At 41.5% G+C, this 24,478-nt stretch overlaps 1 protein-coding gene across 10 annotated transcripts in view; it reads right to left on the reverse strand.

The window, feature by feature from the left end:
• Nucleotides 1-19,445, reverse strand: part of LOC115406848 (uncharacterized) — a 92,505-nt gene extending 73,060 nt beyond the window's left edge. For 5 of the 10 annotated variants that reach the window (XR_003933575.1, XR_003933574.1, XM_030117112.1 and 2 more), the window contains exons 1-3: nt 19,389-19,439; nt 18,964-19,290; nt 17,134-17,463 (exon numbers count right to left, since the gene is read on the reverse strand). Coding sequence is in view for 8 of the 10 variants with exons in the window: in XM_030117112.1 (XP_029972972.1) it covers nt 17,134-17,463; nt 18,964-19,290; nt 19,389-19,431 (700 nt within the window). In the remaining 2 variants the exon portion in view is untranslated. Of the gene's footprint in view, nt 1-15,353; nt 16,101-16,195; nt 16,225-16,317; nt 16,429-16,511; nt 16,851-17,133; nt 17,464-17,555; nt 18,413-18,963; nt 19,291-19,388 lie in introns of those variants that run through there. The other 5 variants (XM_030117133.1, XM_030117094.1, XM_030117150.1 and 2 more) reach the window with 5 other exon arrangements.
• Between the last annotated feature and the right edge of the window lie 5,033 nt (nt 19,446-24,478).

The following is a 24,478-nucleotide window of genomic DNA, read 5'->3' on the forward strand; positions in this document are numbered from 1 at the left end:
GTAATACCAACAATGTCACCACCTGAAACACATGAAACAACATCAACAGCAGGCTCACAAAGTAAACACAAAGAGATGAAGTGAACAAGAGCAAATGTATTGCCTGCTCTTTGAAGCAGATACTGAAGAATTGTTGTAAACCTCCTCTTTTAAAAGGGGCTGTATCATGCAGAATTCACTTTTTGTATGTTTTAACCTTGTTTTATAGTTATGTACTCATCAAAAACACCCCCAAATCATTTTTTTTCTTCGTGCCAGTGTGTTTGAGCTTTCCTCATATTTCTCCTGCTCAGACAGGCAGCCGTAAAAATGTTCTGTTAACCCACAGTGACGTCAATAGGAGAAGATGGCTCCCCTGATGCTGGTGGTCCCCCAGCCTGGCAGACTGCAGATGATCAGTGAGAAAGTCTCCAATCCATCTGCAGGTGTGCTTGTCAATACCCAGACTGCGCAGTTTGTTAAGTTGCAAGTGTGTTAAAAGTAGAACTGAAGTCCTCAAACAACATCCTCACATAACTGCCGGGGTATTCAAGGTGTTTACACACTGTGCTGATGGCATCACCTGTTGACATGTTGGCTTTGTATTCAAATTGGTGCTGATCGGGACTGGGAGGGAGGAAAGATTTTATGTGCCTCAGAACCAGTCTCTGAAAGCACTTCATCACGGTTCAAGTGAGAGGCTCAGGTCTGCAGTCATTCAAGCTACTGACTGACTGCCTCTTGGGGATGGGCACAATGGTGGCAGATTTCAGGCAACTGGGGACCATGCAGGCAGCCAGCGAGAGAATAAAAATTAATGCAAAAACTCCCGCTAGCTGGTCTGTAGAGCCCTTCAGTACCCTCCCCAGGACACCATCGGGACCAGCAGCCTTCGACGGTCCACACTCCGGAGCACCCTTCTGACCTCTGCCATGCATAGGGGCATCCTTCTCTTCTTCAACTTCAAACCTAGCAAAAAACTGATTTAGCTCATCTGCTAGGTCCGTGCTGGTGCTGGTGGTGGGAGTGCTGGAGCTGTTCATGTTAACCAGGTTTTGGATGCCCTGCCCTGCCAGACACGTCAGAGGCTCCCCACTGTGAAGTGACTTCTGACGTATACTGCCTTCACACGCTTGATGCCCCTCTTCAGGTTGGATCTGGCTGAGCTGTAGGTCTGTCTCCAGACCTGAAAGCACAGTCCTGAAGGTCGCTGTTTCATCGCACTGTTCATCCACTTTTTTGCATTTGGATATTGTCTGACCAACTTCTCCTCCATGACATGATCCTTGCAGGTTTTAATACAGAACAGAGCAGTGGATATGTATTCGGACAGGTCGCCCTGTGAAAAAAATGTCCCAGTTGGTTCTGTGGAAACAGTCTCGTAGTTGTGGGATGGCATTTTCAGGCCAAATCCATATGGATCTCACCTCAAGCAGTGATCTTTGTATGAGAGCTCTGTATGCCTGTGTGAGAAACAGGGACAGATTGTCTGATTTTCCAAGGTGGAGTTTGGGGGAGACTTTATATGTGTCCTTGATGTTGCTGTAAACCTTATCCAGCACATTGTGACCTCTCGCTGCACACGTAACATGCTGGTAAAGCTTCGGGAGCACAGTTCTCAAGTTTACATGATGAAAGTCTCCAGCCACAATGAAGACACCATCCAGATGTGCAGACTGTTGCTTGCTAACAGCAGCAAGCAGGGTCTTTAATGCTACATTAGCATTAACACTGGGTGGTATGTACACAGCCATAATCATGATAACCGTGTGCTCTCGAGCCAGATAAAGGGGATGGCATCTGAGTGTGATGAAGTCTAAATCAGGGGAACAGTGTGTTGCAGTCACTGTAGCGTTGGTACACCACCTGCTGTTGGAGTAGATGACCAGTTCTCCTCCTCTGCTTTTCCCCGAGTCACTCGTCCGGTCGGCTCGGTGTGCTGTGTGGCCTGCTTGCAATATAGCTTCGTCTGCTATCCCCGAGTGAAGCCAGGTCTCCGTCACGGCGATAATGCTGCAATCCCGCAGATTTTTCTGCCCATTGATGGTGGCTGATAGCTCGTCAGACTTGTTGTTCAGTGACCTGGCGTTCATGAGGAAGATGCTGGGTAGCATGAAAGTATCTGAGGAAAACAGTGTCAGAGCATCATGTTTGTGGTCGTGATAGCTCAGTGGGCAGTTGTAGATCTAGATCATGAACAACACAGTTGCAATGACTTAAATTGTTACCTGTGTTGATGAACACAGTGGAGCTGCTGTCTCTCTCTGACCTGTTCTGTGAGCTCCTGTGTAAACTGTACTCCTCCCTTTGGTGTGGCTGTCTGAGAACCAGTAAAGAAGGAGGAAATGCAAGTTTTCTGTCTCCTTTCTGCTCTCTGATCATTACCTTAGGGTGTTAAAATTAAAGTTTCACATTCTTGTTTTGTTTTCAAAGGAGAGGTCTGATGAACTTCACCGGAGTCACAGCTTATTGTTCCTTCCAAGACTTCAGTCTGGCGAACGATAATCATTTCGATCTGATACGTTTTGTCCTGGTTTGCACCCAGATGAGGACATGTAAAGCTAACATTTTGTTGAGCCGCAATTAACTTTTTCTCAACTGTGCAGCCTAACAACAACAACAACAACAACAACAACAACAACAACAACAACAACAACAACAACAACAACAACAAATCATACAAACCACATTTTTAACTGTGTCATAGCTGTGCCATCAGCACAAACAAGACCAGCATTTTCTGACATACCCATCACTGACTGTTGGAACTGGAGTGTCTTCACGTCATTTGTCATCTCATACAGTGGGAGGATCAGGTCAATGCAATGTTGTGATTGGCTCACGTTTCAGTTTGATGAGAAGCACACAGTGGATACTAATCGTCTCACCATCTGCGACACTTGAAAGATCAACAGCAGGCCATGTGGGTTTGTTGAACATTTCAGTTCACAGTAAACACAAATAGATGAAAGAAAGCACAACATCAAAATAGATATTGTGTCACCGTTCGAGGAAAAACACATTTTTCAATACCTACTTGCAAGAAATGTAAAAGAACACAATATCCACACAGATTAGATGTCATTACATCTCGGTGTCGTGCCGAGGAGTTTGAGTGAGTTTGGTAAAGCCTGCATGGATTTCTTTGATGTCTTCAAAACTATGGTGAATCTGGAATGTCAGTAAAGACGATTTACCAACAGATACAGTCAGGACTATCAAGATGCCAAAACATCCAAAAAAATCAACCCAGACATTAAAACAAGCACTGACCAGAACAACACTAACTCGGACGAGTAGCAGCACATGCTGATCACTTTCTACCAAAATAGACATTCCACCAAAGAAGCATTAAATATCTCTTTGTGGGAAAACAAGTCCTGCACTGGATGCCCTCAAGACCAATAAGAGCAAGACCAACACATAGTTTTGGAAAGAAAGTTGCTGCAACTCAAAATACTCTTAAAAAAGGCCCCAATGACACCATCCACCACAACTTCCCCTGTTCAAACCACACTGAATGCAGTCATCCCACCACCAGCTAGATGGCCATGTGGAGGACTCTATGTTTCAAGTAACTGCCAATGATGATGATGATGAAGATGATGATGATGAAGGGATGAGGATATTGTTCAGTGTAAATTTCTGTGAGGGGAGGGAAGTGTTCTGTTTCTTTCTTCCACCACTCGCTGTAGGTCCTTTCTGATTCCAGCAGCAAATCTGGAGAAAGACACAGTGGAGTTCAGGAGGTTCTCCATGACTGTCTGATAGAAATTAATCACTAAAGGATGACAAAGGTGAACTTGCTTTAAAGCTTTGAGTAAATTCAGTCTATGCTGGGACTTCTTTACCTGATTGGATATTGATGTGTTCCAGGTGAAGTTGGCTGAAATTTAGACCTGCAGGAGGAAGCAGCATGAAGAGCACATGGTTCACTGTGGTCACATCTTAGTAAATGTTCTGGTTCTTTGTGGTGTTCTTGCCTTGGTTATGTTAAAACATCATCTAGTTAAATGCTGAAATCCTTCACTGTAGAACATTTCATTGTTCTCTGTCCTTCTATGAAGTTTTCATCAGAGAGTGTGACGAAGTGAACCCAAAACACTTCTTCAGCTGACACTCACCAGATCTCACCAAATTGTGGCCCGGTAGTCTTTTTAGAGTTTGTGCAATCAGAAAATTTCTTTTTGATGCAATTCGGTTGATACATTCAGTTCATATTTCTGATGTTGACAGTTTATTGGACTTTAGACACTCAAACTACTTTCAGTATTGCAGAATATAAATCATAAAAGCTCCGTCTGTGTTTTAGGGGAGTTTAGTCATGAAGGTTGCAGCGTAGTGAGACACGTTGGTATAAATAGTGTTTTGTTTTGAACCAGTTCTTTGACTATATCACCTCTCTCATCATATGGTCTGTGGGTTTAAACAATTCTGTTCTTGTGAACATTTTAATGTCTCTGTTTAAGAGCGAGGGCAAAAACAGATTATTGGATGAGTTAAAAAAAATGTTTTCTGACACGAACAAATATTTCAGAAAGAATCTGTGTTTGTGATGGACCACCAACCCGTCCATAACGTAACCTGTCTTCACCTGGGGTCTGCTCCAGTTGGTTAAAGAAGTAGAAGAAGATTGATGAGAATTCATCATTATCTTACATTTGCTTTTTTCCCTACTTTGCACACTGTTTGTGTTAAAAGTGTTGCTTGAAGCTGAGACTCTACCAGACAAAAGCAGAACTCTGTTGTGGTTGGGCTTTCAGACCAGCCCTCTGCACTCATGTAGAGCAGAGGGCTTCTCTTCCTGTCCCACTCTGTGGTTACATCTCAGGAAGTTGAATGTGCACCATTTTTTCAAAGACGTTTATATATAGCACTTGAATGATTATAATCAATGATTATTCTGCAACTACTGGAAATACACGAGATGAAATAAATGTAGTTGAGTGAGGGCTGCACGAACCAAACCTGCTTAGTTTAATGTTTTCCTTTATAACTCATGTTTCTGCTGTTTGTTTGTTTTTTTTTTTTTTTTTTGTTCATTGAAAGCCACTGACACATGGAGGGGAGATCGTAATCTTTCACTTGTTCTATCCCAAGTATATCTGCAAAAAGTGGGGCTTTTAATTTTTTTTCTAAATGATGAATTACCCTAATATAGTGTGCAGCAAATGACACAGGGAGGAAGTACCGTCCTGCTTATAGCAAAAAAAAAAAAAAAAAACCAGGCATCACTTGTACTTCCTGTGTTGAAATTATAATGTGTTTCTGGTCCCTGTGCCAGTTGTTATCGTGAGAATTACAAGTTTTGTCTCACATCCTCAACTGACTCTGCTCCAGACAGCTTTGTGAAAGATCTCCCACTGTAAGGAGGATTAACATCAGCTGTATCGATGATGTGTGGTGAGGTTCACGGCTGGTGAGGCAGCAGATGATTCTACATTTGATCAGCAGCTGTTCACTGGTCATGTTTCAGATCTCATATCAGCATCATTATAGAGAGAAAACAACAGAGAACACACCCCGGACAAGTCACCTGTCCATCACAGGACAAGCACAGAGATACAGGAAGCCACACATGCTCACATTCACACCGAGGAACAATTCAGGGCCCCCAGTTAACCTCACACGCGTGTTTTTGGACTGTGACAGGAAGCCAGAGTGCCAGGAGGAAACCGATGCACACATGGGGAGAACAAGCAAACATCTACTGCTGTCTGTGTAATGGTGACTTATCTCTGGTGTGTTGTTGATGCTTCTCTTCTTTCTTTCTTTCTTTCTTTCTTTTTGTTTTGTGGCATTTTCAGCAATCACGAAGCACTTTACATAACCTGTGTGGCTTTGTGTGATCACATTTACAAATAGCGAAACTAGTTATTAATTAGAGTGGTCCAAAATAACGTGCAGCACAATTTGACTTTAAACTGGCTGGTGTTACTTCAGCTGAATGTTGAGGAGTCATAGATAGTGAAGTATTAATATGAGGGCCTCAAGCAAAACGTGGCATCAGTCATGTATCCTGTTGAGGCCTGAGGCCTCCTCACATAGAGAACAAAGGGGGACCCCCCTCTGCGACACGTGCCAGGCCCAGTCCCTCAGAACAAAGGGAAAATGGTGCCATTTTTCCAACCCCGAAGCGGAAGACTCATTCAGTGGTGCAATACCGCCATTCCACCTCACGGTGGTGCTCGGGAGGCCCGCTTCAACACGGAAGCGGGACCGGACCGTGCATCATGGTTGGTCTAGCTGGGAGATAGGAGGCAGACGCCCCCACCAGCTGAAAAGCCCCCACCGTGGCGGAAATCCTCAGAATCCTCGTAAGTTTTCTCCTGAGTTGCGAACCCGCCCCCCCGAGTAACACGAGGCCCAGACCACCTTGCTAGCCGAGGTTCGACTGGACCGTATCCCCCGTGAATCCCCTCGGGATACAGTCAAGTCGGCACCACTCCAAGTCGGCCCCGGCCAACTCGGCCACTCGAGAGCCCCCCCGCCCGCGAGGCCGACTTGGCGAGATGCCGACTTGGCTTGATGCCGAGTTGACTGTATCCCGGGGCGGTGCCGAGTTGGCCGGGGCCGACTTGGAGTGGTGCCGACCTGACTGTAAACCAATCCCCTCCATCAGCTGACCAGGCTGCCAGCCTGCAGCTCCGTCTCCCCGCAGCCTCAGGACCGTCTGGACCAAAGTGGACCAGACCTACTTTCTTCACACGAACCTTTGAAGAGCTACACCGCCTCAGTTCTGCTGGATGCAGCAGAAAAGGACAGATTTTAAAGCGACGGCTGTAACTCCTCAGAAATCATCACGCCTCACCTACAAGACCACACACAGGGCAGCTATGGCCGCTCCCGTCTCTCCCCCATGAGGCTGGTGCTTGTGCAGGCGTAGATAGAAGTGTGATAGTTTTGAGCTTGTGTTTTCTTTATTCGTGAACGGAAACTGAAGTTTTGTTCATTTGACACGTGTTCCACTGTTTCTCTCGGGAACGCACATGGCTGCGCCGTTTCTTACTCATTTCGGACTCACAGGGACACACGTCCGAGTGTGTGAGAGGAAAAGCAGCAGCTCCATTTTTCCTTCCTTCATACTAATTTGAGGGCGTGTTTTCCAAAGAAGTGTGCAAACCGTCCGTCGGGGGCGCGCAGGCATGGAATCGTCGGATACACGCACGCAGACACGTACATGCCCGCCCGTCACCCCCGCCTCTGCTCACGTAGGAGGAGTTGAGAGAGAATCCACCCCCCCCCCCCCTTTTTTTTTTCTTTGGTCTGTCTCACTTTATACGTGGTTGAATCCCCAAGCGAAGTCTGTTTTCAGTAAACAGCTCTTGTGGTTAAAAGGTGTAGAGATGGCCAACCACAACTCTGGTGTGTCAGTGAAGCTGTTGCATGTGACTCTGCTCAGTGTGTAAATGAAACAAAGTGCTGCAACAGAAGAAAAAAAAAAAGAAACCTAACTGCTCTGAAAAAATGTTTATTGGCTTCTATTGATGACAAATATATTTGGGGCAGAAAATGTTTGTTCAGTGGTCTTTCAGTTGTGCTGATCTCTTCTGTTTCCTCTGCATGCTGTGATGGAAACACATTGTTAAACCACACTGTCACTGCTGCTCACACACTTAGTGTCTCCACATGCACTTTTAGACAAGTTGGAAAAATATTTTTTAATGGAACACCACTCCAACAAACAAGGTATGACTTGTTTGTGTGTAAACATTTTTCAAAAATGATTTTGAGTTCAGCAAAACTGTCACTGAAGACTGCAGCAGGAAGCAGTGAAAACATGACCCAGAATAGAACCAAAATCCTGACGTGACTGCAGCTGGCTTGATGAAGTTGTCTTTAATTCTTTTTATCTGAGTGAGCGTCTGACACAGATCCATTCATAACACATGTGTCATAGTTTACACAAAACGTGTTCCAACCCAACTTCAACGACTGCCCACCGACAGCCTGCTGCCAGGGCCGGCCCGGGCTTCTCAGGCGCCATAGACGAGCCCGAGACGAGCTGAGGGCTGTGGGCTGACTGAAATTAGCCAAAATGATCAGTAAATCACGGGGGCGGGACATGGCACCTGTCAATCACTTACAAGAACGAAATGAATGAAAGCGGAGTGTATCTGCTGGGGCTGTTAAAAAAAAAAAAAAAGCCCATTTAGAGATATTCTATGTTTTTCTTTTGACTGATTGGTGCTGTTGCTACTTTTGATTCACCTAAACTTTAAACAATCTGTTTTAATTTATAAATTAAAGTTAAAAAATAGTTAAGTTAAAAAATAATTTTCTCATCTTTTTTGTGTCAGCTGTCTTTTTGTGCTGTTAGCGCTCAGCCCTGTTCGCCCATTTATACCAGCTGTCCCTGCATGTAATTATTATTCTTTTCAGCAACTACAGTTTTCCACCACCGTGTTTTGGTTCCAGACTACATCAGTCAACATTTAAATGAATTATATTCCTTTTTTCTCATGATCTTCCTTTATAGACATTACATTGAATATCAATGCACATCCACGAAATGAAACTCAAACACACATAGAGCACGTGTTCAGAGTTGTTACAACACCATCATTACTGGTCAAAACCAAAGCTAAATTCTTATTTTCATGTCTTTTGTTCATGAATAAAGAGAGATGTGTGACTGGTGATGGAAAGAAACCACTCTGAGGTGCTTTGTAGTTTCTCAGTTGTGTGGAACGTTAAGCTGTGATCGTGCTTTCTAAAAAGGTGTGAATTCAAAGTGGGGGTCCTCTTCCTGTCCCACACTCTGCTGCCGTCTTAGGCTTAGAGGAAAAAAAAAAAAAAAAAAAAAGAAAAAAAAGAAAAAAAAAAGTGGTTTACACTGTCAGTAAGGCCAGGGAGCAACCTGATGAATACATCACAGGTGCAGAGATGAAAGTGAAGTGAGAGTTAAACACATACATTTGACATCTGATCAATGTTTTCTGCTCAGAGCTCATCAAATCATCTGTATTCTGACGGGAGAGAAATTCTCTAAATCTGAAGCCTGGTGCCTGATTTTCTCATTCAGTTATTATACTGGGAATTTGCTGAGAGAGCAGACACAGCAGTGAGCACTGAATATATCATTTGAGAAGGAGCTTCACCATGAAATCCAACGATGAAGCTGTTTGTAAAGAATATGCCTGCTGAAGGCTGCAAAATGACATAAATACAGGGCCGGCTCTAGGCATAGGCGAACTAGGCGGTCGCCTCGGGCGCAACGTCCTGGGGGGGGTGCCATGGCCGTAGAAGGGGCGTCCCGACGCTCCGTGTTCCCTGTGCCCCGCTCTGTGCTGACCCGCTCTGCAGCGCTCCGACGCACCGCACTGCTCGGCATTGTTTGGCATTGTTCGGCATCGTCCTCCCTCACCCCACCCCCCAACCCCCACCCCACCCCTCCCCGCTCGACAACTGTCGGAGGGGCGCCCGTCTCGGGCTCGCCAAGGGCGTCCCCGAAGCCCGGGCCGGCCCTGCATAAATAGAACATAAAAAGAGACTTAGTTTCTTTAATTTACACCAGGAGGAATTGTTGAAAAAGGCTTAATAATTCTTAAATTACTCTTGTTTAGTATTGTGAGTTAGAAAAAAAAAAAAAAGAAAAGAAAAACTTTGACTGGTCCCCTTTGTAGCTGCATGTAGCTCTTTGACCACAATGAGGTTGATCCTCCTGCTGTAAATATAACCAGACCACATGACTGCAAACTATCATACCTTCTGATTTCTCTTGCAGTTCAGTAGAATTGCAAATGACAAAAAAGAACATTGAAATAATTTTTACTGAATTGGTTTAATTAAGAAACCATCAATGTCGCTGTTTATAAAGAAAAATTCTATCTGCCAACATTTGATGTGCGTAAACACATAAAAAAATCCCATGATAAGAATATATTGCATGTTTTACTGTGAATAAGATCAAGCATCATATTGTCTGAATTCTGTTTATTGCTCTGGAACGTGAACCCCTCCCACAGTGGAAAACAAACAACTGAAGCTGAAACTTTGAGTGACTGTATCAGTCTGTCTGTCTGAGGACTTGAACACTACTGGATCAGACAGAACGTAAATTATATGAATGCTGTTTATGTACCAACAACAACAAACACAAGAACTGCCAGTCCTTTAGGACTACATGAAGCTCAGTATTTTGAAGAGTTTTCAGCAGCTCCTGTCTTCTGACAGCATATCCTGTTGAAGCCCAGAGCCATGTCAGTTCTGAGTAAACAGCTTCAGTTGGTCAAACGGTACAGAAATAACTCACCACAGTGTGGCTGCCAGCGCGGATGTTGAATGTGGCTTTGACTCGCATCATTTACCTGAAGGCGCTGTGAGTTCACAGTTGTTAAGAAAGGTAGTTAAAAACATTTGTCAAAACAACTTCTTCTGTTTCTTTTCTCAATCTTTTATTCTCAATATTTTAATCTAAAACTGTTCAATTTATGAAGCGGAACATAGAAACATAAGGTCATTTCATGAACAGCTAAACTAATAAATGTCTGTCTGTGATTTCTATATTTTGAAAAACTTCATAGCTGACCACAAATGTTCCCACAACGATTAAAAAAAAAAAGTATATTCACCACTCATATGATAGGATTTTATTTATTTATTTATTTATTTAGAGATTAGATCCCCATTAGTTGTCACCTAGGTGACAACTAGTCTTCCTGGGGTCCATAACAAAAGCAAACATCACATATCAAAGTACACAAGATTAAAACACAGAAATAGTGAACAGAATACACAAGATAAAATAATCATAAGAAGCAGTGCAGAAACCCGTTATTAATATAGAAAAGGGTGAAAAGAATGTATATTCACAAATGATATAGAGTGAAACAAGACCCTAATACAATTAAAACATAACCAACATTAAAAATGCACCAACAATTAAATCAAGATTTAAAAATTTCCGCGATCACAGATTTAAACCTTTTTATGTTGTTCTCTTTCCTTACTGCTGCAGGTAAATTATTCCACCGATTAGCTGCCCTGTACATCACTGTACTCTGCATAGCACCTGTCCGAGCCTTAGGGAGAGAAATGTAATCCTCTTTATGTCTTGATTTTAATGTCTTGATTAATTTTGTGTGACTGAAATAAGTAAGTAGGTAACATTTATTTATGTAGAACTTTGTTCTCTTTAAATGGCAAACTACAATCTTTGCCAAATCCTTGGCTATTTCATCAGATTTCTTTGTACCTTGTTCCACTCTTGTCATCTTCAGTGTTTTGGTTTTTTTGGCCAAACAAGATTTTTATGTCAGCACGGTGGTCTTCTCATTGTCTCTGGGATTTTTTTTTTTTTGTTATCTTTGTTTCAATTGATTAAAATGTGCACTCACGTCTGGTTTAATCTGGTTTTATATGAATCTTTACACATACAAATGCATTAAAAAGATTTTCGTATTGAAACCTTCAGCTTGATGATCAGTTATAGAGGACTGACCTTTGTTTCAAGTGGCGTGCTTGCAGGGCCTAATGGAAACTGTCTCAACCACATTTTCACTGTGTGGTGGACTGTGTTCACTCAAACGTCAGCTCTCTTCCTTTTGTTCACACTGTGATGCACGGTGCATGAAGCAAGCCTCAAACAGTGAGAAGTGAGAACTTTCTGCTTCGTCTGTTTCTCTGTCTAAAAGTTTTTAAAATACAATTTTACTAATGGGGTTGTCTGCAGCTGTGACGACAATTTTAAATATGTTTTGATTGCTTTTACTGTAAGTTCAAGAAAAAACAGTTTTTGTAATTCTTAATAGCATTTCTCTGGTCGGGGTCGTCATCTTAAGAAGTGGTTCTAATTGGTCCAGTTAAAAAAATTACACCGATATCAGTGAACTTATATATTATACCAAAACTAAGCTGTATTGTTGGAAAATGCTAATTTGTATGTGATGTATTACTTTTACTCAGTGAAGTAAAAGAAATCATCAAAAGTTATGACTTCAACTGTGTGATCTTTTCAAGCTTTGTAACAAAACACTTAAACTTGAAGTACCCTGAAATATTTTCTTGAGAGAGATTTAAAATTCCTGAAGTGATAGTTTGACCTCTTTTTGAACTGCTATCTTTTTTACCCTGATGCCAGTCATGCAGAGAGACAGTCATGCCCAAACTGGTCAATATCTTTTTCAGGGACCAGATATCTCATTAATAATTGGGAAACATTGTCTTTGAAGGTTCAAGAAGTTTAAAATAAGACATTATGGGGAGAAAAGTAGCAGCACTGTGGACTACAATGGGTGGAGGATGAATTTATTGAGGTGACGTGTGTATATGGTGAAGTGTGTAATACTAGTGTCCCACTGAGTGTGGAGCCAGTGACCTACGTGTGTGTGTGTGTGTGTCCTGATCAGTTTCAATGGCTCTGGAACTCTTTTAGGTTCTCAATTTAGAAATCCTGTTCTTCCTCAAACATAATATGACCAGGGTGAGAAATCACCCAATCCTCTCTCACCATATTTCAGTTTTTTATTTTATTTTATTTTATTTTATTTTATTTTATTTATTTATTTATTTTTTTGTGGTGATGACTTTCTGGCAGAAACCCAACACATAAGCAGTGAATCAGGAGGTAACCAGCAGCTTTTCACAGGGTTCTCAGGAAATACAGTCACTGCTGAGATTCTTTCACAAACACTTCGGTGTTATTTTGTCGTCCCTGAGCTTGTATGAAGGAGATACACGCACTTGAAGTCAGCCACTCGTTCCAAACTGTCCTCATTCCGTGCATTAAAATGGGACTTTTATTCCTCTATTAATCCAAATAATTCTGCTTTAAAATGACCATATGCCTGATAACTTTATTCAGAATTTTGTTTAAATCCAAATAGACTGGCGGGTTTATTCTCCTTTGGAAGCGAAAATATATGTTAATTAGGCAAGTTCCCGGCCGATGATGACTATTTTGAAAAGGGCTCATATTGGCCGGCCGATGAATCGGTCGGGCCCTAGTAAAGAGATAGAAAAGTGGAAGAAAGTGGAAAAAAGAAACTTGTGAGCAAACAACAAAAACAACAACAACAAAAAAAAGAGTCAGGACAAGGAAGAGAGTGCAAAGATATGATGGTCTGTTAATTAAAATCGACACTCCAGACAATCGGCTACTGCACCTACGTAAAGATATGACAGAGGGCACTCTTCGGACTTTTGTTGGTGAATATATTGTTGTAAACTGGGGCGTGAAGCTGAGGATCCAGGTATGAAATTACACAAGAGCATCAAGGGAGGCCTACCACAAATCACCATTAGTCTAACCCACCAAAACAAAACAAGGTAACCGAGTCCACATGCAGAATGTGAGGAGTGATTAAAGATCAGCGTGATCATGCAAGTGTGATAGTGATCATGCATATATGACCTCTGACCCCTGAGAAGACCAGAAGTAGGCCAGAAAGGACCTCAGGGTCCAGACAACCGGCAGTCATCCCAGAGCCCAGATCCGAGCCACTCCCCAGGCAGACGTCCATGCACTGGTCCAGAAGGGAGCAGAAGAAAGCCCTGGCAATCTTCCCCGATTCAGACACCACACACTACAAGACAACAGAGGACAGATCGCACCCGATCTTCCTCTCCTGATCTTCTAGTGTGTGGTGTCGCTCTGGGGCAGAACACACACTAGCAGATTCTTCAGCCGAGAATCGGCTCCTCACTCCTCCAAATCTCACATAGTCCAACGTGACTTTGTGCTGTTTCCCTTCATTGCTGTGTTTCCATTCATCTCCACTTTCAATAATGAGTGGAGAACTCATTCGTTCCCTCAGCTCATTCATTCACATCGGTATCACTCCTTCAGTGCAGACCCCCGTGTGCACGGAACACGGACTGTCCGGACCTTGCCAGAAAATTTTAATGGTCCAGTACAGAAAGGGGAAACATAGTTTCAGATCATTTTATTATAATTTACCCTCCACATTTAATAATAATTCAGCTTATTAATCTGTTTGTGTGTTTTTGTTACTTTTTTTAACTTTTGAGTCCCGAGTGCAGCAGAAGAATAAAGTTATTAGCAGACCGTGTCAAATAAAAGCTACTTTTTCAAATCACCAAATATTTTAAATCATTCTTTATGTCCACAGATTTGATGGTTTACACCAGAATAAAAACACGCTGAGCTTTGATTAGGTAAGTTTCATTATAGTCCGCTCTCTGAAGGCACGGAGTCAGCGGAAAGTTTTTATTATTATTATTATTATTATTATTATTATTATTGTTCCCCATTCTTCCGTGATGGTTAATAATGGAGATTAATTAAAACATTGGGATTATTGCAGGATTGGCGGAGATGCAGATATTAAATCGGAGTTTGGATCTGAATTGAGGAAATACAGTTCCTCCAGGAGCGATATTAACTTCCTGCACGGCTGAGTTTAGGAGCTCTGGCTTTTCTGTTTCACTGTCATATATAGTGAATATATTTCACAGACATATGTTCATCCAGCTCTGACAGCTGTGAGTGGATTTTTTTAATCAGCGGCACCTTGGTGAGACGGAGCTGTTCACCCAGTCAAGGAGCTTTATTTCAAGGGTGTGGACAGCTCTCCTCGGAGCTGATTGGCACTTCTCGGAGCACCACACACTACAGGATTCGCGATCGGAAATATTAAACATGTTCATTATCTACGATCTCCCCTTCCGATGCCTCCCGAGAGGCTCCGACCGGAAAAAATCTCTCGGAACACACCGCACACCACACGAAGATCGGACCCGAACTCATTTGCATACTCCCGACAATCGAACCTTGTTGGCTTCGATCGGGAGGAGAAGATCGGGGCAAAATTCGGCCCGATCATCCTGTAGTGTGTGGAGGCCTTTAGGCTCTTTTCGAAACCAACATACTCGCCCCCTGCTGGTTTATACCTGGAATTGCAGCTTTTTAGCACTTCCTCATTGCCTTCATTTTTCACAAGCAGTTCGCAGTTGGGTGTGACCTGCATTCACCAATGAAAAGTGCCCTGTCATTAAAGGTTTATGATCGATTGAATTATCCATGTATTCCTCAGCTGAGACAGACCTTGCCCCCCCCTCAAAAAAAAAAAAAAAAAAAAAATGGAAAAAGAAATGCAGAGCATGGATGGATAGATAACCAGTTCTACAGAAACACTGTAAATTCAATTTCGACTTTTCTTTCTCTGATTCAGGACCAGAGTTGAATCCTGTTGTCATTATGTAAACCCTGTTGGCTCTCTGTGTTACTGTCATTGCAATCCCAATTTTTCTCAAGACAAAAAATCTCTTTTGCTGTCAGATTTACCCTCCTTTATCTGAAAATGTTACTGATTGATCTGATTAAATAAATAATCCTCATGTCAAAGGCAATTGTGACTAAAGGTTAAAGCAGAACACAAATACACACACACTTTATTTAAGGTTGTCTTGAAAACATTTTCAACAGATATGAATGAAAATATGAAGAAGCATAATGTAACTGGTTTCAAATGACGGAGCAGGATGTAAAATTGAGATCGCTGACAAATGTTGCACTGTTGATTCTCAGGTGTGTTCTGGCTTTTTCTGTCCGTGCGTGTGTGTGAAGCACTGAGCACAACAAGGGGTCGTCTTTTCTGAACTTTTATCTACTTCAATAGAAACAGAGGACATAACAGCCTTTTCCAAACAGTGTCCGTGGACTGGTTGGGTTGTGGTCTCTGGCTCAGGCACAGAACGGCACGTCAGCCCGTCCATGCAGGGAACCGTGAGGCGTGAGCACCATTCAACAACCAAAAACAGACTGCACAATCATGTCACAACCGGGTTACATCTAAACGTGTGCGGTCACGCAACATGCACTGAACAATAACAAAGATGAACAATAATAAAGCATAACAATAACACTGCATAACACATTCACACAAACACAAAAGGGCTAACTTGTTAATTATTAATCTGCCCCACAGTATACAATGTAATAAAGACTCAACCAAGCAATGCCAGACATTGACTTTCTAATCCAAACCAAGAGCCTGGACAGCAGCATAGATCCTCTCTCTCTCAGACATGCTTACATCTCCTCTTCCACCACTGCTGGTCTTCATCATCGTGAAAACAACAGCAGAATAAATCCCTGAGCTGGTAACTTTTTTCCTGTTGAAAGTTGGTGCAGAATAGGCCAAAGAAGCTTCATCCCTCTGAGGAAATATACAAAAATGGAGGTAAATATATTACAAATTTAACTTCAGAGGAAAAATGAACTGTATGTTAATGTTTATTCTAAGATTTTTACCTGCTGATTACTTCTGTCTGGTTCACCATCTGTTTTCAGGAAGAAAAAATAATATAGCTTTTAATTAACTTACAGCTGCACATGGTGTGAAAATATCCAGATTCATAAGAAACCTGCATTACCATTGTTGCAATTCTTCTTCTTGTTAATCCAAATGAGACAGACTGAAACAGCCACACTTGCAGCCAAAGCAGCACAGACAATACAAAGAGCTATTTCTGTGTGATTCCAATCTGAGAAAATAAAACATTTAATTATTGTGATTATTTGCTTGTTGAAGTGAACCAATTTTACCAGGAAAATATTCTGAACTTACTTTTAATGTCTACTTTTGTTCCATTTCCAAACATGACCTCTCCACATGCAGCCACAGCACAGTAATAAGTACCAGCATCAGAGACAATGACCTTCTTAGAGAAGCTATAGAAACATTTCTGTGAAGACTTTCCACACTCTTTATTGTCTCCATGAGTATAAATAAAACTGGGGTGAGATTGATGTGATCCTGCTCTGAACCAGTGAACTCTGTAATCTTCTGAACATGTTTTCTTCTCAGAGTCAGAGAGGACCGAACACTGCAGAGACACCGACTCTCCTGGATGGACCGCAACAGACGGAGGAGCTTGAATGATGCGATAGACGAAAGATTGGGGTCCTGGGAAGTATGAAATATAAAACAAGCAACCAATTTAAAAACAATGATTAAAAAGTGCAAATGAGTCAGCAATTTAATCTTTCAGTAAATATTGAAGTGACAAAAACTGATGCGTAATTTAAGTGAAAAGCAGCTGAGTCTGTATGCAATCAGTAAAACTTTCTTGTAAAAAAATATTAAATGAATAAGTATTTGTGGAATTAAGTGAATACATAAAGAATATAATTCCATGCGAATGAATATGAAAGTTTACACATCTAAATATAAAATTGGTTCACTTTACCTTCAACATTGAGAAACACTCCTCTCAAAAAGGTTATGCTGTCCCAGCTGGTCCGTATGCAGTAGTAAAGTCCAGTGTCATTGATCTGAGTTTGGTGAATGTGCAGAATAAAAATTTCATTTTCTTGTTTGGTTGTAAAATGAGGAGTTTTATGAACTCGTTCATCATCAAGGACCGTTGTTCTTCCCAAGAGTTCAGGCTGGTGACCAGAAATGATTCTGATCCAGTACAGCTTGTCAGAATTCAGAAGTTTCTCTCGAGGACATTCCAGGGTCGCATGTTGTTGAGCAGCAACAGACTTTGTCTCAAATGTCTGATCATCTGTGGAGTCTGAAAGAAAAATGCAAACCGAATTATAATGAGAATTCCATATGTTCATATTTTATGTGTTCGTTGAATCTGACACTTCAACAAATACTCACGTCCGACTCTGATCATCAACAGAAAACAAAATGTGACAAACATTTTCTGAGAGTTCCACCACTGACTGGAGCTATCAAAGAGTCTTCGGTTTATTTGTAATCTCAGAAAGTGGGAGGGTCAGACATCACAATGATCTGATTGGTTTCTCATCACACAGAAGGATGTGATGAGAAACACGTAGTGGAAATACTTTGTGTTACCAGCAATGTCATCACCTGAAACACATGAAACAACATCAACAGCAGGCTGTATGGTTTGGTCTCTGAAAACTTCACACAGTAAACACAAAGAGATAAACTGAAGAAGAATTGTCTGATCTTTGAAACTGATTCAGAAGAATTGTTGCTGTAAACCTCTTCCTAAGAGGAGTTTTTATACAGATGACCTCTTTTACTCTTCTCTCAAACCATCTGTCATCTCTGTTCAAAACGGATGCAGTGCTGTAAATAAAGGAGTGTGTCTGTTCCTTGACATGTAAATCGAAAACTGAGTCTGGACCTGAGGAGTTGGCTCCTCTGTTTTGCGCCGTTCATTTGTTCAGTGATGAAGTTTCATCAGTGTGAAGCTTATCACACTGCTGCGGTTACTGTTTGGCACACACCAGGTGCTCCACTAGGGTCGTTTTCAGCCCTCTACCTGATAAAATCCCTTGGAGCATGATAGATCTGGTTCTGATGTGCTCTGATATTCATATTATTTGTTGCAGGCCTTTCATCTTCAGCGTACAGCTGGAGAAACAGAAAATACTGTAGGTCAATAGTCTGGATATGGAGAGTGGCCCATACTGAGTCGCTGTTGTTATAGAACAGTAGCTCAGTTGGTAGAGCAGGTCGTCTTAAAACGATCGGCGGTTCGATCCCCGCTCCTGCAGGCGTAAAACTGTCGTTGTGTCCTTGGGCAAGACACTTCACCCACGTTGCCTGGTATGAAAGGTGTGAGAGTGAATGGTTGGTAGTGGTCGGAGGGGCGATGGCGCAGATTGGCAGCCTCGCTTCTGTCAGTCTGCCCCAGGGCAGCTGTGGCTGCAGTAGTAGCTTACCACCACCAAGTATGGCGTGAATGAATAATGCAATGTAAAGCGTCTTTGAGTGTCCTGAAAAGCGCTATATAAAACCAATGCATTATTATTATTATCAAGAGCGGGATCAGCTTTGGATCATTAAGTGTTTAACAATTATGCTAATAAATTGGCAAGCAAGCAAGTAATTATGTAATACGCACAATGTAAACAAGTGAATAGATTTATAAATTCATAAACTTAAGAAGGGAAAAAAGAAGTGATCAAAATGTGACTTGACATGCAAAAAAAAAATTGTATGAACACACAAACAAAAATTGCGTTTTTTTTTTTTTTTTATTGATTTTTTTTTTTTTTTTACCAGACATAGAAACTGAAATTCACTTTACCTTGAACTTTGAGAAACACTCTTCTCAAAAATGTCAAGTTGGTCCAGCTGGTCTGGATGCAGTAGTAAAGTCCAGTGTCAGTCATCTGAGTTTGATTAATGTGCAGAACAAAAGTTCCAGGTCCTTGTTTGGTTGTAAAACGAGAAGTTTGATGAACTTCACTTGAATCAAAGCCAATTGTTTTTCCCAAGAATTCAGGATGGTGACCAGAAATGATTCTGATCCAATACATGTTTTCTTTGTAAGTAAATGTACGAGGACACGTCAAAGTCACATTTTGTTGAGGAACAACAGATTTTATCTCAAAGTTCTGATCGTTTATACAACCTGAAAGAAACAAAGGAATTATTTCAGTCAGTCCATCATCAAACATTTCTTCATCATTCTGTGTGTACGCTTAATCAGAACTTTATGAAAATACTCACAGCCCACTGCGATCATCAACAGAAAACCAAATATGACAAACATTTTCTGAGAAATCTTCCACTGACTGTGTTTCAACCAGAGCGTCTCCTATCTTGTTTTGTAATCTCATGAAGTGGGAGGGTCAGACTTCAGAACAACCTGATTGGTTCGTCGTCACACTGAAGAACATGATGATAAGCACACAGCGGAAATGCTTTTTAGGACAAGCCATAGTATCACATAAAACAGCATCGACAGCAGGATGTTCGGTTTTATGGTTTCAAAATTCACTTGAACTTCAAACAGAAAGAGATAAAACGGAGTAAAACAGAAAAAAACTATTTGGTTTTGTTTGAAAGCGATACTGTTTGATGGATCCCTGGTGGCAGCGCACAAACAGAATGAAACGTTTACGTGGAATGGTGATTTTTGCATCTCAATCTTGTAGAGGAGGTTGATGAGTTTGAAAATATTTAGACTTCTTTAAGGCCTTTTACAACTACGAGTCTGAAATCCAAGACATTATGACCTGCCTCAAGAGTATGATTGTACTTAACATGATGATAAAATCAGAAATAAACCCTTCTGTTACGACCAGGGCTCTTAAAGGAGGAAGGAAGTAACATAAACCCAGATGTTGAAGGTAAACAGAGGTGTTTAATAAATAAAAAGGGTTACAAAACTAAGGGACACCAAAAACCGAACTCAACAAAATGAGGGGAAACAAAACTACTGCCAAAGGTGTTCCCTAACTAATGTCTACACAACACAAAACCACTGGCTATCTTCCTAAAGCTCAGAAGGCGCACACAAACACAAGCAGTTAATCACTGCAACCGAGCCAGACGAGTGGGGAGCGACAGGCCACCACACAGACACAGCCGCCCCCAGACTGATCCTCCCGCCAGGCTTTTGAAGAGCAGGCTCCTCCCATGGCCACTCGTGATTGGAGGCCACTGCATCCTCTCCGATGGTCTGGTGCCTCAGCCAATAATCCAATTACCCAATCCTGAGGAGCCTGAAGGTGAAGCAGAGGGAGAGAAACAGCCACACCTGCACGTGCACACACACGCACACAACAAGCCACAAACAATACGGCAGCAGCCGTAACACCTTCTGACTGTCAAGAGGCAACTTTACACAGTAAGACACAGGGATCCTTATAAACACCTATTTAGTAACACTAACTCTTTATCAATAAAATTACTTGAAGAATACTGGTTTTCAGCGTTTCTGCCTTCTCTGTGTAAAAGGAAACACATCAGTAGATTGTCAGTGTTGATAAATCCAACCTGTTCTTAACTACTTTACTCATTGTGTCAGAAACGCCTCAAATTATATATGGAAACAACAACACTTTAGAAGTATTAATATTTTCCTTACCTTTCATAATCAGGGGAAAGAGGGTGAAAAAGACAGACTTTTCTCGAACCGAAACACTTATCAGCAGGTTGAAACAAACTGGAAACCATTCTTTGGTACATTGAATGTTGGGAAGGGTACGGTGAACACAGGTTTTTCCTGCTTCTTGTCATTTTATGGCAGACAACAAGTAGCACAGGCACGTTACTGCCCCCCAGAGGTCATAAGTACAAGTTTGAATAGCTCACTGTCTGATAGGCTTCGATCCTGTGCCCGAGAGAAAGCTTTTCACTAAAATGACAAATATTGTCACAATTTAATCTGATGAGATCTTCTGGCACGAGATCTCGTCACACACCCTAATGCTGACATGTGGCGTTTTCAATAATTGTTTGGTGCAGAGCAGAGTCGTCTGTGTAGGTAATCTTTCTGCATTGGAACTGTCCATTGTGCTGAAAGTCAGTACAGATGAACAAGAACATAGCATCCCCTAGAAAACGACCACAGTGGTCATTAATTCAGGCCTCAAATTACGATCAGGTTGTTGATTTTAAAATCAAGCGCCCCCTAGTGTCCATGTAAATAATGCCATGGACAACACGCACTGAGTGAGGTTTTTTGTTTGTTTTGTTTTTTTTGAGTGGAGGAAATTGCAATTATTTAACTTTTTATGAGAAAAATATAGGTTAAATTAAATGTTTAATGAAAAACACACACCAGGAAAGAAACAATCACAACCACCAAAACCAGAGGTGAGCGATTGGAGCCTGATCAAGTCATCTCCATGCCATGTTTTTGCCCTCACCATGTACCACAGACAAGCTGAGGAGCAGGGTTGATTAGATTCACATGGTGTGATACATGGTCAGAGCAAAAACATGGCATGGAGATGACTTGATCAGGCTCGAATCTCCTAAATCTCCCAAAACTATAGCAGAAAGGTTAAAGAAAAAAAAAAAAAGAAAGCAAATCGTAGACCTAATCCACTATTCAAAACCATTCCGGAACATCTTTTAAAACATAGTACCACAGTGGGCTGTATCATAACAAATATGTGACACATATTTGTTTTGTGTTACCCCTGTGGGACTGTGTTACCCCTGGTACCAGCGCATTTTGGTTCTATTTTTTTTTTCCAGGTTTGTATTCCTTTTGTGATAGTTTAGTATTGCAATGTGGCTCAGCCATGCTTGACCCATTTTGGACCGCAGATAGATTTTCAGGAGGCACAAGATGAGCTCTCTGAAGTGCATGATATAGCAGTGACAGAAGAACAAGTTTCACGAGTTTTCTGATAACCTTTCTCATAACCTTTGAGAAACTTCACTCCATCCTGTAAGGTAGCCAAACAAACTCCTCGCTGTTTTACCTCCATACTGTGGTTCTCCCCAAGATTTCTTCTTTTCCCACTGGGTTTTTGGAGTTTTTTCTTGCCGGATGTGAGGGTCTAAGGCGGTGGTTGCTTCGTTTTGTCTCGCTACTGTGAATTTGACATATTAATATTATGCTTATTCACTGTTTTTATTTTTACCAATCAATGTAACATCTTGAAGCCCTCTGAGGCAACTGTTGTTGTGATACTGGGCTATACAAAAATAAATTGAATTGAATTGAATTGAATTTACTTTGTCCATGCACGTATCACGATGCAGTGTGAGGCTGGTTTCATCCTCATCATCCCAGTGAAAATGTGTGAGGAGCCTGATTCTCATGAGCTCCGCTTGAACATGCTAATTTATTTGGCACAATCCAGCAGCCAGATCCTCATTTTGTTGTTTCGATGCTGGACCAGTCAAAAAAAAAAAAAAAAGATGCAAAGTTTTATACAAATAAATTCAATTTACAATTATAATTTTTGGTTTAACCTGCATGGTGGTGTAGTGGTTAGTGCTCGCTCATCATAGCAAAAACACATTGAGCTTGTGTTTGGCCCAGGCCATTCTGGATGGAGTATGCATTGCTCCTCATATCTCTGAATGTCCAAAAAGAGGCATGAGGGGTTCAGTAATGATCCTAAATTGCCCTTTTGTGTGAATTTCGGTTTGTATCTCCGAGTTTGCTCTATGATGAACAGGTGACCTGTCCTGGGTGTACCCTGCCTTCACCCTGAAGCAGGCCACACACATAAAGATTTTGAAATGTAAGTGATTTTTTTAAGTCTTCTGGACCCAACGCATGAAGATTAAAAAAAAAGGGTGTTGATCAGTTTTAATCATTATGTGTGTGGTCTGCTCTGATATTCTCACCGCAGCACACCACACACATAACGACTCTCTCACCGCCCATCTGGAGATTGGGAGGAGGCAAAATTGGGACAAAACCAGCCTGATTCTCTTTATGTGTGTGGCCTGCTTTAGTTAGCTGGAGTCAATTCAAATGCCAAACACTGGTGGAAAAGTGTTCATCATTTTCCAAATATTTCAAAATCCTGGGGTATCAGGATGATAAGGAGAGACACTGAAGGCGAAACACCTTCCCAAACCACAAATCAACAAACATCTGAAAAATTACATCAGGAACAAAAGACAAAAAGAAAGTAGATTTCAGTGTGTTCAGTTTGTTGTTGACTTAGTTCTGCTCCACTGAACCATCCTGAATTAATCACAACACTGAAACTTCAGACCCACATTCAACATCATCACACAGCTCACTACATCTCACGACACATCCATATTGAAACTTATGTTGCATGAAGCCTCCCAAAGTTTTCCCTCTGAGCTGAAAGGAGACGGGACATTTCTTTCTCATGTGCATGTTTTTAAATATAAAGTTCAAGGACACTAACATTGCAAAATATCTGAAATATATATTGAAATGTATGATCACCCAACTTGTGTTGGTCTCCGTTTCCTCTTCTAAGAAATGAATAACATGAGTTTGAAAAGCAGCTCAGGTCAAATTTTGTACAGCAGCTCCTCCATGTAAGTAAAGTTTATTTATATAGCAGATATATATATCTATATATTTTTTTTTTTTTCATTGCTACACTCGTATTTTATTGAGCAGTTACACACGTGCATTGGTCAAATATAAATCTGACCATTAGCAATGGCAACAGACGGTACAGCCAAGCAGACATAGAAAACAGGTCTGTTTTCCATGTCCACACAAAACCAACAAAACATTTTGTCTCATCAGTATTAAAGACATTCAGTAATCACTTCGAGGAATACATGTTGCAATCAGGACTTGAGTGTCATAAAAGCAAGTAACAGAGTACACTTACAAATCCAAAGATACTCAACACACAATCAGGATCTCCCATTACATTTTCTAGTCTTTTTTTTTAATTCACTTTTTATTTTTTTTCATCATTTTTCATGACAGAAACAAAACAAACAAACAAACAGAACATTCAGTGGGTAGTGTCACGTTCAAACTCAGACTCAAGCGCGGACAGAGACTCAGCAGATCAATAGTTCTTCGAACAATTATTTTATTTACAGAGGAATCAATACCGAACCCAAACTAATCCCGCGACTCCTGAAAATCACGGCGGCGCTTCACAAGAACAGAACAAGACTCCAAGCCTTCTGACAAGCCGTGAACAGAACAAGGACTGAGCCGTAACCTAATCAGTCATAACCAAACCGGGACTAAGGAACCAAGGAGCTAACAACTCAACCCAAAGACCCACCCCGGCAATCCAGCGAGGGAAAGAGCTACTGCGGATGAAGCGTAAAGGAAGAGGGTTCGTGGATGCTCAGCCAGAGGGGAGATTGTGTGGAAGTCCTGGCGCAGCAGCCCA

Source organism: Salarias fasciatus, chromosome 2, assembly GCF_902148845.1.
Source record: "Salarias fasciatus chromosome 2, fSalaFa1.1, whole genome shotgun sequence".
NCBI lineage: Eukaryota > Metazoa > Chordata > Actinopteri > Blenniiformes > Blenniidae > Salarias > Salarias fasciatus.